Here is a 15,214-nt window from a genome sequence, read left to right on the forward strand (position 1 = left end):
GCACAAAAACTGAGGAGGGTTTGGAGGACAAATTTCATAGACATAAAATTGTGTGCAAATAATTGTACTGTCAGGAGTAAGTTGGCCAGGCATCAATATTTATAGCAAAACCCTTTCCTTGCCATATTCTAAGCTCCACCCCTTGCAGGAGCTTCCTCTCTTAACTGCAGAGATCTTGGACTGGACAATATACATCTTGTAGTAAGGCTGCTTGTGGTGCTTCTCTGTGGGTCCACAAAATGTAGTAGAACTAATCTGCCAAGACCACTATTATATCTGCTGCAGCTTATTTTTTAAACATCTGTCTAAATTGAGCATTAATAAATCCTGTTGTCTCTGATTAGTGGAGCTTGTGTGAAAGGAAGACCTGGGCATTGCAAGGGCCCTTGGTGCACCCCATGAGCTCTGCACACAGACGGTCTGAGGATGACTTGAACAATTAGCTTTCTTCGATATGCAAATTTGCTTTCAATTTGCATATTGAAGTAGTAGGCTGTTTATTGTTTTAATCTGCTGGTGCTAGAGTTTGTTCTTTAAAATATCTTTATACAATTTTCAATAGAAGCAGAAATATATACTTGCATTGGGAGAAGAGAGAAAAAACGCATAAATACATAAGTAAAAAAAAAAGAATAGGAAACATTCTCTGGCATAAATAGTTTTTTTTATTAGGATAATTATATATTTTTTAAAAATATTGAATGCTTTATATATTTTCTAAAGACCTGCTCAGATATGTGAGCTGCTGTAGGATGGCTTTGCCCTGAAATTCATTACTGGAATAATATATATGTACTACAGCCTCCATGCAAAGCCATACTAGTTTGGAAGTAGAAGGCAGATTTTCTGTCTCCATAGTGTCCATGAGCATAACACTCTTTTCTGTCTCTCATAAGAATGAACAACAAGTATTAATATAAAAGAGAAATGGGTAGATTCGTGGATATCATGGGATAGGGATTAATTTCCTCCTGGCTCCATTCACCACAGCAGTCCTAGTCGCCAGAATCAGACTGATCTGCAGAGCAAATGTTTTATATAATCTATAATCCAGTGACAATATTTTCATAGGTGGGTTTTCCCCCCAAAAAAATTGGCATCTGTTTTGATTCATCAAAAGCATGCTCCCGAATTAATCTTGACCATAGCACAATGTTACAGAATGTTGGGAACTGGCTTTTAGATATTCAAATAATTCTTTCTTTCCCAGATGGTTTTCTTGCCAAATCACTTGTTGGGCCAGATTCAAGTACCCCAGTTTGCTAGAGTAATGGTGAAAAAACAGTTGGGATGAAGATGATATAGGCTAGAACAGCTGGGCTGCCCCCTCAGACAGAAGCCAATATGCTCTTAGGGAGTTTTTGCCACTGCAGCTGCCACCACGTACAAGACAAGGCATTTTTAAAAGCAGCCTGCTGCTACAGCTGTGGGAGCTGCACCACATAAAACAGTAGAGAGAGTCTCATCATAGAGTACACAGTGTCCTACATTATACAGAAATAGACTCTTTGGATCGCAGCCATAGGTTTGAGTTAAAGCTAATGGTGATTTATATAAGCCAGTGGTTGCCATCCTTTTTGGACCAGTGGGCATATTTTGAATTTTGCTGGGGGTGCAAGTTCCAAAATGGTGGCAATGGGGGTGTGGCATATCATACAATGGCTGTCATAGGGTCTGGCAAAACACAATATTAGAGAGAGTACAATCATGATGCTTTCCTCATAATTGTATTTCTATACAAGAAAAGGCTTAACCTGTTGAATATCTGCCTAGAAAATAAAGCGGCAGGAGGAAAATCACATTAAAGGGGGGGTGCAGTACCTCTTTAGGATCCTAGGAATTCCTATTTCCTGGTGTCTAAACCACTCATCAGTCACAACTATGACAACACTGACAAGTAGGAGCATCCAGGCTTGCTCATTTCACAGACATTGCTTAGAACGGTACCTTCACGTTTTGCTTCATGGCTTTCTTTCTAGGAGGGTTAGATACTTGATTCTTTGCGGGGGAGAGTCTGGGGACACAACTGAAGGTGCTTGGTTGGTGACCCCTGATAAATAGTCATATCTGATAGCTATATTCCTTTACAGTTGCCACCCAGGTTTCTTAATAATAGCTTATAATACAGATCCAGTATATTTTAGTATTCCAGAAAGAATATTGAATAATTGATGCTACATTTGCTTGTATTATTTGCTGCTTCGATGGGGTATATATTAAAATGGGCTTAAATGAACATAGAGCTTGGATTTCCTGATAAATCTGCTAAAACAGCTTAAAATATCTCTCCTAATGGAGTCTGCTTCCCGATAATAGGCCTATTTGTCATACATTTTGATAACCTTCCTTTTGTTAAATGTTTAGAAACTATCAATAAGGAAGTCAGAGACTGTGTTGTAACTAGGATACCTCCTTACAAGCTCCTGCTTTATCAGTAACTAGATGGTTAAACAAAAAAAGGATGAGAACGTATTGTTTAAACACATTAGCTGAATTAAAGTGTTGGGGAACAAATCTGTAGGAAAAATAGCTGACTTTCTGAATGCAACATAGATATCTGTTGCCCATAAAATATGACAAATCCTACTAACAAGATTATTAGTTGGCTCTAGTTAACAAGTTCACTTCCACCAGCAAATACATCACCTGTGAGCATATATATTTTACATATTAAATTATAAATAGGGGATTTAGCTGGGATGTTTCAACTTGCATCTGTTCTATGGAGTCTTTCTGTCTCACAGAATAACAGATACAATTTTACCATTATGATTCGCCATTTGTTGACAATATAGAAAAAGATTGCTGATCATGTTATGAGCGTACAGTCATTTTCATTATTAAGCACTTTCTAAACTAGACTTTAGGCTATGGTGTTGAACGTCTTTCATCTTGGGGGCTGCATTCCTATCTGGATAATCTTCTGAGGTCCACATCCTGGTTGTAAGCAGGGCCAGAGGTGAAAGTGAGCGGACCAACAAATGTAAATTAGACCCGTGTACCATAGTCTAGGTTCTACACATCTTTATACACTTCTCTTTTTCCTTAGACATTACCAGAGTTCAAGCACGCATTCCACCCATGCAAAAACTCTCAGGGTATGAAACAGGGCCAATGAAGAGTGTGATCTGGGGACAGTTTCAAGGACTAGGTAGAGGCCTGGAAGGTAGCACTCCATCTTCAGGCCTGAGGTTCCCAACTCCAGCTTTAGGTCAGTTCCATATTCCATAATCTGTTATCCAACATAACTCGGATGAAAATCAAGACATTTGTGAAACTAACTGCCTCAAACAAATTGATAGATTCCACAAGCTTTCCTGCCGCCACCCGCATGACCCCTTGCAAACTTTGCATGTTCCTCCCCATGGTTTGCTCATGGTTTTGTGGTTATGGCCACCGCCACCACCAGGGGAGGGAAATGCACCGCTTTCCCAGGGCAAGGTCCTAGAGTCCACCCTTCTTCTTTCCAAAACCTAGTAAGCGCTAACAAGGCTCTGGGAAGGAGCCCTTGTGCCTTCTTCTCAATGCTGCTGCTACCCCAGGAGCTGCTTCTGTGGCCCCTGTCTGCTGGCTGGGAGAAATTGGGGTGCCCTGAGAGCAAGTCAGAAACTGTGGCTGCTTAACTAATTCTGTGGCCATCCTGGCCAAATTGGGATCGTTGAGGGGTAGGTAATCATATTGAAATGAATGCACTTCAGCATGTGCAACTGCTAAGCAAAGTATTTTAATTTAATTAATTGTCCAGATGTAAGCATAAGGCTTGATTCAACTAATGGGTCCTGCTAGCACAATGGGACTTCCCCCTTTATTCCTCCACACTCACCCCAAGTGGTTCAGAGGGTCAAGAGAACTCCCAGAACAGGGTGGGAGTGGGGAGGCAGGATCATTCCACCAGGCAAGCAGAAATGCTTTTGCTGATAGAACAATCTTCTTAGTGCTATGTTGATTCCTACCATAGAATTTGAGAATATGATCTAAAGAAGGTTTTCCTCTTGGTTTTGTTTACACAGTAAATAAAGCAGAATATGATATGTGTAAAAATAGCTTAAAACTATATGAAACTGACAAAAGTGTACAAAAAGAACACTGGTTGAGGAAAAATTGGGTGACTTGGTAGAGAGGTAATGTGGCTGAAACATCAAATAGAACAAAATAGAAGGCATTGTAGTAGTTTGGTGATGTGTTTTTTATGTTAATTCTATGAAACAGGTTTATGTATGGGTCCACGTTACAATAAGCTTTTCCTTCCAAAGATGTGCTTTCTTTGTTATAAATGACATTTGAAGTAGTTTTAAGTTGGAGTACACTAATTAACGTAAAACAGTGTCATGCCTCTGCCAAGCTCAGAGAAGGTCACAGGTCCAGGGCAGTTGGGGGTCCAGTTATGATGCACACAGACTTAAATTTAGAACAGGCAGACAGTCATCTAGAGCAGTGTTTCCCAACCAGTGTTCCGCGGCACACTAGTGTGCCGCGAGACGTTGCCTGGTGTGCCGTGGGAGGGCACACTCATTGAAATTAGAATTAGACTTTTGCCCCCCGCCCGCCTTCAGAAGAGGTCCAGGACCTCTTTGCTCCCCCCTGCCTGCCTTCCCGGGAGAGCGGAGAAACGCAGCGTGTTTCTCCGCTGTCCCGGACAGCTTTTGAAGGCAGGCAGAGGGGAGCAAAGACTTTCGCCCCCCGCCCGCCTTCAGAAGAGGTCCAGGGCCTCTTCTGAAGGCGGGCGGGGGGCAAAGGTCTTTGCTCCCCCGTGCCTGCCTTCCCGGGAGAGCGGAAAGTCTTTGCTCCCCCCCTTCAAAAGCTGTCCGGGACAGAGGAGAAACGTGCTGCGTTTCTACGCTCTCCCGGGAAGGCAGGCAGGGGGGGAGCAAGGACTTTTGCCCCCCGCCCGCCTTCAGAAGAGGTCCTGGACCTCTTCTGAATGCGGGCGGGGGGCGAAAGTCTTTGCTCCCCTCTGCCTGCCTTCAAAAGCCGTCCAGGACAGCGGAGAAACACGCTGCTTTTCTCCGCTCTCCCGGGAAGGCAGGCAGGGGGGGAGCAAGGACTTTTGCCCCCCGCCCGCCTTCAGAAGAGGTCCTGGACCTCTTCTGAATGCGGGCGGGGGGCGAAAGTCTTTGCTCCCCTCTGCCTGCCTTCAAAAGCTGTCCGGGACAGCGGAGAAACACGCTGCGTTTCTCCGCTCTCCCGGGAAGGCAGGCAGGGGGGAGCAAAGACTTTCACCCCCCGCCAGCCTTCAGAAGAGGTCCTGGACCTCTTCTGAAGGCGGGCGGGGGAACAAAAGTCTTTGCTCCCCCCGCCTGCCTTCAAAAGCCGTCCAGGATAGCAGGAAGCGCTTCCCTGCTATCCCGGACTGCTTTTAAAATGCTGGCGGTGGGGAGCAAAGCCTTTCGGCCCCCGCCGGCCTTCCTGGACCTCTTCTGAAGGCCGGAGGGGGGGAAGGCTTTGCTCCCCACCGCCAACATTTAAAAGAGGTCCCTGGAGATTTCCCTATAGGCTTTCTTCTTGCGAAGCAAGCCCATAGGGAAATTCATCTTGCGAAGTGCCTCAAAAAATGGAAAACCCTTTCCTCTTGCGGGTTTTCAGTCTTGCGAGGCATTCGTCTTGCGGGGCACCACTGTATATATAGTCAATATAGGCACAGAGTTAATTTTTTAAACATTTTCTAATGGTGGTGTGCCTCGAGATTTTTTTCATGAAACAAGTGTGCCTTTGCCCAAAAAAGGTTGGGAAACACTGATCTAGAGGGCCAGGGACTTATGATCTTGTTGAATGTGGGTTGGTGGTCAGATTCCAGAGCAGCCAATGAGAAGGAAAGGTGAGAGAAGCCTATTCAGTTTCCCACACCAACAAGTTGTTCAGACTGATCAGTCAGGCTTTTATAAGACCTGATGGGTCCAGATTGGCCTGTGAAGTTAACTACCAATACTGAAGCCTGAAGACCCAGTGATGTGAGTCTTCCTGGTTTGCTGAGGAATGAGAGCATGGAGGATGCAGGAGGTAAGGTGCTAGATACTGGCTGCTGTATGTGTTCGTTTAAGATAAGACACACTTACAAGCCTTACAAGCAACCTTATTGAGCATGTGTAAATATTCATATGATTAACTTGTTCAAAGATATCATTGTTTGGTGGGGGGGTTGCAATGTATCACCTTTCATTTGCAAAACTATGTTTTTAATATTATTCCTGTTGTTAGAATGTATTTATTAAGTCAAGTATTCTCCTTTCTCTCTAGTAATATGGCCTGTGGTTATACCAGACTTCTTCATTCTATTCAGAAAGTCATTCATCAGCAAGGATTTGATGGCTCCACTCCCCAGGTATTAAGCAACTTCATCTTCATCTACAAGCATGCAAATACAGTTTTCATACTGTTTGAAAGGGTGATCCAGCAGTGAACATGTGGTTTCCAAGCTATGATGAAGTAAACAGCAGCTATTTTTTAAAGTTTTTACTGGTAGACCATATGCTTTGTATTCAGAAGGTTCAATCTCTTATTCTTCTAGTTAAAGAATCAGATACTTGGTGCTGAGCAGCAGCAGACTTGGAAACTATGGTACCCTGTGTGAGGCCAAATTTGGCGCTGCCTCTGCCCGGCTTTGGGAAGGAGATGTGAGGGCTCTGACAGGGTCCTAGAGCCCTCCCATCTCCTTCCCAAAGCTGGGAAAGCACTAACTAAGCTTTGGGAAGGAGGTGGGAGACTCTAGGATCCTGTCAAAGCCACAGGCCTCTGTCTCTAAGCCCAGCGCCTCACCAGGCTTTGAGTCCGCACCCAGTGCAGGCACACCACTCGCACAGCCCTAAATCTGCCCATGTGCTGAGAGTGGCCTCTGCTTGAGAGTCATTGCCAGCCACAGTTGACAGTATTGGTTAGATAGGCTGATTCTGTATAAGGTAGCTTCCTACTGTCAGGCTTTTTCTGTTTTTGACAAATGTGAGTAGCTTTGGCAAATGCAGTAATAATCCATTAATAAATGCATTTTCTATACAACTACCAAATATTAATGAAAGATTATACCACTGGTGGTAAGTTACATGTGATTACTGTAGCATAAGGTCTTTTTTTAGACAATTTTTTTGTCTTATTGTTAAAAAACAAAATCTGAGGACTTGTCTTACACCATGCCTTTGCCACGGTCTCTCATGTACACTGCTCCATATGGGAGATTTTTTCTGCTGCCAGGATCCCTCCCGTGCATGAAAATCTGCATTCATGGGAGGGCTGGGAACTCTCTATATCATCCACTAAATATTATAGACCAAAACAAAACTTCTGATCCACAGGCCAAGATCAGAGGCATGTGCAAATGCATAAAGTGCTAATGCAGTCATGGGGAGGTGTGGTAGGGAACTAGCTTTTACTTCCTGCTGCAAAAGCCCCTCATACTAGACTAGATTGAATGCTGCTTGAAAGGCCCTTTGAATTTCTGTACATCCTGCAGATTATCTACATTATCTTCAGGCATCATTTTATGTAGTCTTAATTTTCAAAAGAAAACAGAATGAGTGTTATTTTATATATGCATTATTCTACATAGAATATATCAATTACCAGAATATAAGGTTTAGGATATTATTTAATTTATGATTGTTTAATATCCACCATTACCTACAAAATGTATTAAAGTTTATTCTAGCAAGTACCATAAAGTTATCTGCAGAGTTAATTCTGTTATTTTATTCTGTCCAAAATCAAAGCACTAATGCACTACTCTTGGGAGTTTATTCTCTGGTTAACTTGTCTCTTTAAATATGGATTCTATTTAATGCTTCTGCATTCTAGAGTAATTTTTATTAATGTTTATCAAGCAGAATTCTCCTGGTTGTTTTAGTTTTCAGTCTGTACTGAGCATAATGTGCAAGTATGTTTTCCCTTTAGTAGTTAGCAGTGTCCTTCTGGAGAAGTAAATTGGTCCCTGACAGGCACCTCTGCTTTGGTTACCATAGCAACAGGCATGTCATAACAGTTCCCCTAGTACAGTTTGTTGAGCTGCTCCTCCAACATGATGACAGGTCCTTTGGAAGAAGGAAATTGTAGAATATCGGAAGCAACAGCACCAAAGTGACATGAAAACCCTGGGAGCAGACAGCAAATAACCTGCTACTGGAAAAGAGTTTAATAATAAAAAATGTGTAGACACTGGGTGAGGGATAAAAATAGCACTAAGGTATGTCCCCAATGCTTTTTTAATAACCCAGAACTCACAAGTAGATAAAGCCATTTCTAAGACATGAAGAATTGTTTTCTTCTTTTAAAAAAACAACAACAACAACACAGCAAGAGGAGCCAAACACTTCGTTTCTACTAACAATTCTGTTTCATTATTTAAAACATTTAAATCCCGCCTTTTTAAAGTTGCGCTCAAGAGGGCTAACAACAATAAATGAAAATTATATTAAGAATTGTAACAGTAGAACACTAAAAGCAGCAGAAAAACATTAAAACATCAGAAGTGGTGTTTGTGTGTATAAAAAAGGCAGACGAATATTTAAAATTCCATGCGAAGGTGGCCCCTTATGGCCCAAAAGCTTTCCTGAAAAGGAAGCTTTTTAACCACCAAGTTGAAGGCCATTGAAGAGAGGGCAAGACAAGGCTCTGAAGAGGGGGGTCTCAAGAGCCTGGTTGCAACCATTGAAAAGGATCTCTTTCTGGATTCAACTAAGCATACGTCTAGGATGCTGGGTTACTGCAGGCTCTTAATCTGACCCTCTTAATCTGTTCGAAGAGCTCTTCGAACATTCATCTTTAGCGGATGACCTCATTTTTCAGTATTATGAGGAGAGAAGACTCTCTAACCACTTCCTTCACACCATGCTTAATTTTATACGCCTATATCAATCATGTCCTTACCACACCCCCATTTGCCTTTCTATATAAACTAAAAAGCCCAAAATGTAACCTTTCCTCATAGGGGAGTTGACCCAGCTAAACAATCATATTGGTTGCAGGTAATGAGAGGCTTTATGCACCAGAGTGAGTGCCTTAAATTGGGTTCAGTAGCAAACAGGCAGCCAGTACAAAACGTTAAGGATTGGTGATAAATGATCCACTTTGCAGTGCCAATTAGTAACCAGGCTGCTGCATTCTGCACCAGCTGCAGCTTCCAGATGTTCTTCATGGCAGTCCCATGTAGAGTGCATTGAAGTAGTCTTAATGACAGCTTACCAAAGCATGTGCAGCTTGTAGCTAGGCCCTCCCAATCCAGGAAGCACTGGGCTTAGACACTCCTTGCCACTGAAGCTACCTGAACTTGAAGTGACAGTGGCTCTAAGAGCACCTCCTCCCTCCCCCTAAACAGTGACCCTTCTCTTTCTGAGGGTGTGCAGATTTATCCCAAACAATCTAACTTCTGAAACCCTGAATCATGGAATTGCTCACCCACAGTACTTCTGTCTTACTGGGATTCAGACTCAGATTTTTGGCCCTCTTCTATTCTGTTACTGCTTCCAGACACTGCCCCAACACTTGAACACCCTCTCCTGATTCAGATGGTGGAGCTGTGTATTATGTCCATACTGATTACATTGTGCTCCAGATCCCTGGATGGCAGCTCCATAGAGTTGGTTTTTTTTAAAAAAAAAAAATCCAGACCGGATGAAATCCTACAGAATCCTGCCACCCAAATGCCAAAGGCTGAGCATAAGTTTCCAATTCTACTTTCCTTTCTGTCAATAAGAGTGAAACCACCATATTCTAATGCTCTTAACCCATAAAACCATTCCAGGAAGATGTTGCAGTCAGTGCTTTCAAAATCTGCAGAGAGATTAAGGAGAACCAACAACGTAATCCATCAGGGTGACCAAGGTTGTTTCAATGCTTAATCAATGCTGGAAACCAGCTTGAAATGAGTCTACATAACCACATTCATCCAGACAAGCTTGAAGCTGAGCACCACCTCAATCAAGTGATGGTCTCACTCAATACACCTTGCTCATTCTGTTCCCTAGACTGAAAAACCCTCTCAAAAGAAATGAGAGACTTTAACAATCATATAGAAGCTTTCTGAGACCTCCTCAGATTTTAGCACAGGGGGAGTTGTGGGGCAGCTTAGGGGGAAAGCCTGTGAGTAGCAGTGCATTTTGCTCTTGGATTTCCCTATAAACCCACCTATTCCTTTCTCTCATTTCCACCTCATCCCCCTGCTCCCCGATCCCAGCAAGGATATTCTAGAGTTTATTTCTTTCCTTTCAATGTTTCAGATGTTACTGAATATGTTACCTTTTTTATATTTGACAGAAGAAGCAAAGAAACATTTTGAGGATTGGAATTCAGAGCGTTGGTTCAGTACTATGGGGTGATGACATTTGTAGTACTGAAAATCCACAAAATATTCATAGTCTCACAAAATTTATGTATGCTCTCCGTGGTCTCCTTAGAACATCTTTGTCTGCCTGCATTATTACTATTCCAGCTCATCTGATCCAGGTAGGCTTATTCTAAGTGCAACTTAATTGGGTGGATACATAAAGAAAAGCACAGTCAAGTTATTTTGAATTATTTAGAAGACTTCTATGCTGCTTTTTTTTGACAATCATTTAAATGGATACTTAATGATCAGAATATGCCAAAGTGGTGCTATTGAATTGCCAAAGTCTACCTTAATTTAGCTGTATTTTTTCAGCAGCAAATATAGTGTTAAATTATTATCATTATTTTATTTAATATAACTCAATTTAACTATGTTATTTAAAGTTGTACTAGGCCATCATAGACTTCTGAGAAAGTGTGGTAAATGGGGAAATGGGGTGTTAAGGAGCTAGTCATTTTTGAAGGGAAAGTTACACTTCACAAACTATTGCAAGCTCGTTCCCATGTGTATGGCCAGAGGTTAGAATAGAAAAGGAGAATGTTCAAGTTAAGTTAAATTGAAACAGTACAGCATGATGACATATGTTCAAGGATCCTGAAGATGTTTGCTGGGCGATCCTGAAGATGTTTGATTAGATATTACTTTGAAGAATTAATAGAGCACTGGAATAGTCACAAAAGATGAAGGGAGAGCAAATATAGTGCCCTCATTTGCATGTAACACTAAGCCAAAACATGACTTTGTGAGAACAAGCAAACATGCTTTTCCACCTCCCCACTAATTCCTGCTATACTGCACGGAACTAAGCAGTGGTTTTGCTTAGCATGTCATTGGAATATGGGCTCATGATACAGTGGTACCTCAGGTTATAGACGCTTCAGGTTACAGACTCCGCTAACCCAGAAATAGTACCTCAGGTTAAGAACTTTACTTCAGGATGAGAACAGAAATCGCACAGCGGCAGCAGGAGGCCCCATTAGCTAAAGTGGTACCTCAGGTTAAGAACGGACCTCCGCAACGAATTAAGTTCTTAACCCGAGGTACCACTGTGTGGCTGTTCTCCAGACAAACCACAAGCTGTAAACCATAGGACAAGCCTTGGTTCAGTTTATGATGTTTCTAGAGAGCTAAACCACAAGCCCATGTTCATATGACACACTAAGCCAAACCACTGCTTAGCTCAGTGCAGCAGTAAAGCAATTGAGGAGGAGTAAAGAGTGCTTACATGTAAGCTTGTCCATACTAAACCATGATTTAGCATAGCATTATGTGTGAAGCACAATAGACAAGGAATTTCAAATTTTATGCTTCATTTCTGAATTAGGGAACTATTGGAGCAAATACTAACAGTATATTAGCACTTTTAATTTCTGAAATAATGACAAGCAGCCTATATGGTTTCATAAAGAAAAATATTTCAAGGCCAATCTAATACTTTATTTGATAAAATTAGTTACATAGAGATAAGGTGAACAACCCTGGATATTTTAGGTTTAAAGTTAAAGAGGGCTTTGACCTACAGTGGTACCTCAGGTTACATACGCTTCAAGTTACATACGCTTCAGTTTACAGACTCTGCTAACCCAGAAATAGTGCTTCAGGTTAAGAACTTTGCTTCAGGATGAGAACAGAAATTGGGCTCCAGCAGCGCGGCAGCAGCGGGAGGTCCCATTAGCTAAAGTGGTGCTTCAGGTTAAGAACAGTTTCAGGTTAAGTACGGACCTCCGGAACGAATTAAGTACTTAACCCAAGGTACCACTGTAGTTGCATTTAAACTGTTCAGAGCATTACAGATGGAGAGAAGGAATTTAATCCTGAGGTACCCATTCACATAGCATGTTTCTGACTGTTTCCTAACTGATCTTGCTAGTGGATTTTGAATAGCCCTAGACAGAATATTTTTATTTATTTTTGAAATGTATATCACACCAGCATGACTTCAGAGACCTTGAGCACTTTTTGTATTGCACTGCCCCGAAATTAGAACAATTAGTTCTGTTGCAGTTCTGTTGGTCTCTTTGTAATGAATAGTTAAGAGATATGTAGCATACATCGTAACAGCCATTCTACCTAAAACAAATACATTTTGCGTTGGCTAAGTATGAATATTCAAGTTCTGTACTTATAGGACTTGATTCAGTTAAGAACAGGAGCAGCATGTGTACATAGGAATCCCATAAGGAACTAATTCAGCCTTGTTTTCCTTCTCCCCTGCTAATATGAGCACATAAAAGTGGTCTGGAAGGCAACACTGCAAGGAATTGGAGGTCCATGCATGACTCCTCCATTCCTGTTGAATCCCTATTTCTGCATCATTCAAGTTACTCCTGTAGTGAGCATAAGTAATTCGCGTGTTGTAAGGGGCAAGATGGAGAGATTGGATGTGCCCTTCCCTGCAGTGGCCCCTTGGTTCTGCTTGCGGTGCACCTGAGTCCTTGAGCTGGCAGAGGGTGGGAAAAACGAGGCTCTGTAGACTATGTTCCCACATTCAATTAGTTGAAGCCCACGGTTTTCAGTTGCAAATATTAATATTGGTATTAACAAATATGAAAGACTACAAATATTCATAATCTAAGTAATAGAACTTAATATTGGTATGGACAAATAGTAAAGACTTCATGCGTTATTAACTTAAGTAAAATAACTTTATAATAGCAAAGAATGCTGCGTTTCCAATTGCTAGCAGCTGATTTATTCCCCTACTTAAATATTTGGTTTTCCCCTCCACACACACACACTTTCCCCAGCATTTTGCAGATTTAACATTAAAACCCTATGTGTCACCTTTGACTAGGCTTAGTGAAGAAATGTGTTGTATTAATTTTGATGTATTTGGCACAGTAGTAACATTAAACGTAGCTAGCAATGGTTAAACCTCAAGCATCCTCTTTCCATTAAGCAGTAACTTAACAGAATGCTTAAACTGTAGAGCAAACTGTCATCAGGAGGAGCAAAGCGGCTGAGGTTTTCCTATATCCCACATTACTCAGTTCCCAGAGCCCTGCTGTGTAGTTGTTCCAGTCTCCCAGAAGCCTGTTAAAGAGCCCCCAAGAGCATGTGTCCAGCCCTCCATGTTAATAGTTAATTGGTGAGGATGGCAAGATGAGAGGACAGCCGAACATGTGGTCTCTCAGTCTCAAGCACTAGACAGACTTTTTAGTTCTAATAACAGCAGCTGCTCACATTCTCACTACTGAGCTTCTCACAACTCTGTTGCTGGGATTTGTGAGTGGATTAAAAAAACGTAAGGGAAAGATCTTTGTCTAAAAGACAAAAGTTTTCCTTGTTTCACCTTTGCATAAAAGAGATTCATGTGCAGTTCTATATGTCTATTTATTCAATATTTCCAGTAGAATTAGCTTATTTATTTAATGTATTTATATCTTGGTTTTCAAGAGCACTCCTTACAAGGCAGCTTACAAAAAAAAATTAAAACAATAAAACGTCTCCTTTTTTTAAAGCCTGTTTAAGAGTAAAACCACTCAAGGTGTATATAATTCACACAATTGTTTACCAAATGTAACACAAATGTAGTTATTATTTATTAAATTAACACAACAACTTTTCTCCTATAGCCTTTAGATTAAATAATCATTTATGTTCTGTGTAGTTTCCATGGGAGTTTATTGCATTGGGCAGGAACTGTCAAAAAAATAGGGTTGTTAAAGACTGGGGAAACTACAAAATTGGTTTCCTAAATTGCTTAATTGCGAGCTGAATCAAAACTTACCACCATAGAGGCCAATAATACAATATATTCTCCAGGAATGTGAATTGGAAGATAACCCTTTATAGTGCTTCTATTTGCTGTAATCACTGAACAGTCTAAAAGGTCTAGTCAGAGTGATAGACATCTGTAAGGTCCCTGAGCATTTTGTTGCTATTTGTGTTTGTATATCTTTATCATCTGTGTCTTGCAATAGAATAACATCAAACTCTACAAAGGGAAGATGTATAGGCTTGGATCTAAAGATTGGATGAATGGAACTCACTTATGCCACTGCCCTCAAAAGCCTCTCCTGAGGGTTGAGAAAGCTCTTGAGAAAGACCTGGGATGTGGCCCTGGGTTCTGCAGTGGAAGGAGTAATTGGAGAAAAACAAGCAGAGTTCTGCCTGTGCAAGCTGTCTCTCCCCAAATACCTCCAATTTCCCTTCCCTGTTGTCATATTCCAACTCTCTCAAAAGTAGCTTTTTAAGGAGCACAGGCAGTTGCAAGTTGGGGGCAGGAAAGCCCCATGGTGCATGAGCAGTTACAGTTTGCTTTTATGCAGGGTAGTAAATAGTGATTGGAACTATATATGCTTGGGGAGAAACTATACTATTTAGTCCTGCAACAAACAGTACAAATTGCTAATTTGTTTAGTTTTGTTGTAGGATCCAACTAGTTAAAGTGAACCTGTTTCATAAGCGGATAGAATTATTACTCAGCATATACCAAGGGAAACTGATAAACGAAAAGTCAGTAGGAATAAGCCTTGTTATATTCCTCAAGGATTCAGTGAGGTACTATTTAGTGTGGTGTTTTCATTATTTCATATGATATGTTTAAAAATGTAGATGGTGAATTATTTATATCTTGCTTCTTTGAATTCACTGAAGTGAGTACATGTTACATTATGTTTCTCAGTAGAAAGAAAACCAGAAACAAACCTCTTCACATCTATAGACTTTTGTGTTCATGCTGGGTATTATTGCCTCTAAAGTCTCTTTCAAATCAATTAGAATATTTTAGAACTTATGTTTTGATTATCAAATAGAGCAGGCTATGTGCTTATATATTTTTCTGTGCTGATGTTTTATTCTTTAAGCATTTTTATTCTTGGAGGTAAAGAATACCATATAGAACTAATATTTTTTATTCTCTCTATTTTTAAAAATTGAATTTATTTAAGATTTCCCAAGATT

At 41.0% G+C, this 15,214-nt stretch overlaps 1 protein-coding gene across 3 annotated transcripts in view; it reads left to right on the forward strand.

The window, feature by feature from the left end:
• ELP4 (elongator acetyltransferase complex subunit 4) overlaps positions 1–15,214 on the forward strand; it is a 160,318-nt gene that overhangs the window by 41,475 nt on the left and 103,629 nt on the right. For all 3 annotated transcript variants that reach the window (XM_081835726.1, XM_081835727.1, XM_081835725.1), the window contains exons 6-7: positions 6,235–6,319; positions 10,237–10,425. In XM_081835726.1, the coding sequence (XP_081691852.1) occupies positions 6,235–6,319; positions 10,237–10,425 (274 nt within the window). The remainder of the gene's footprint in view (positions 1–6,234; positions 6,320–10,236; positions 10,426–15,214) is intronic.

Source organism: Podarcis erhardii (assembly GCF_964252035.2).
Source record: "Podarcis erhardii genome assembly, chromosome: 1".
NCBI classification, from domain to species: Eukaryota; Metazoa; Chordata; class Lepidosauria; order Squamata; family Lacertidae; genus Podarcis; species Podarcis erhardii.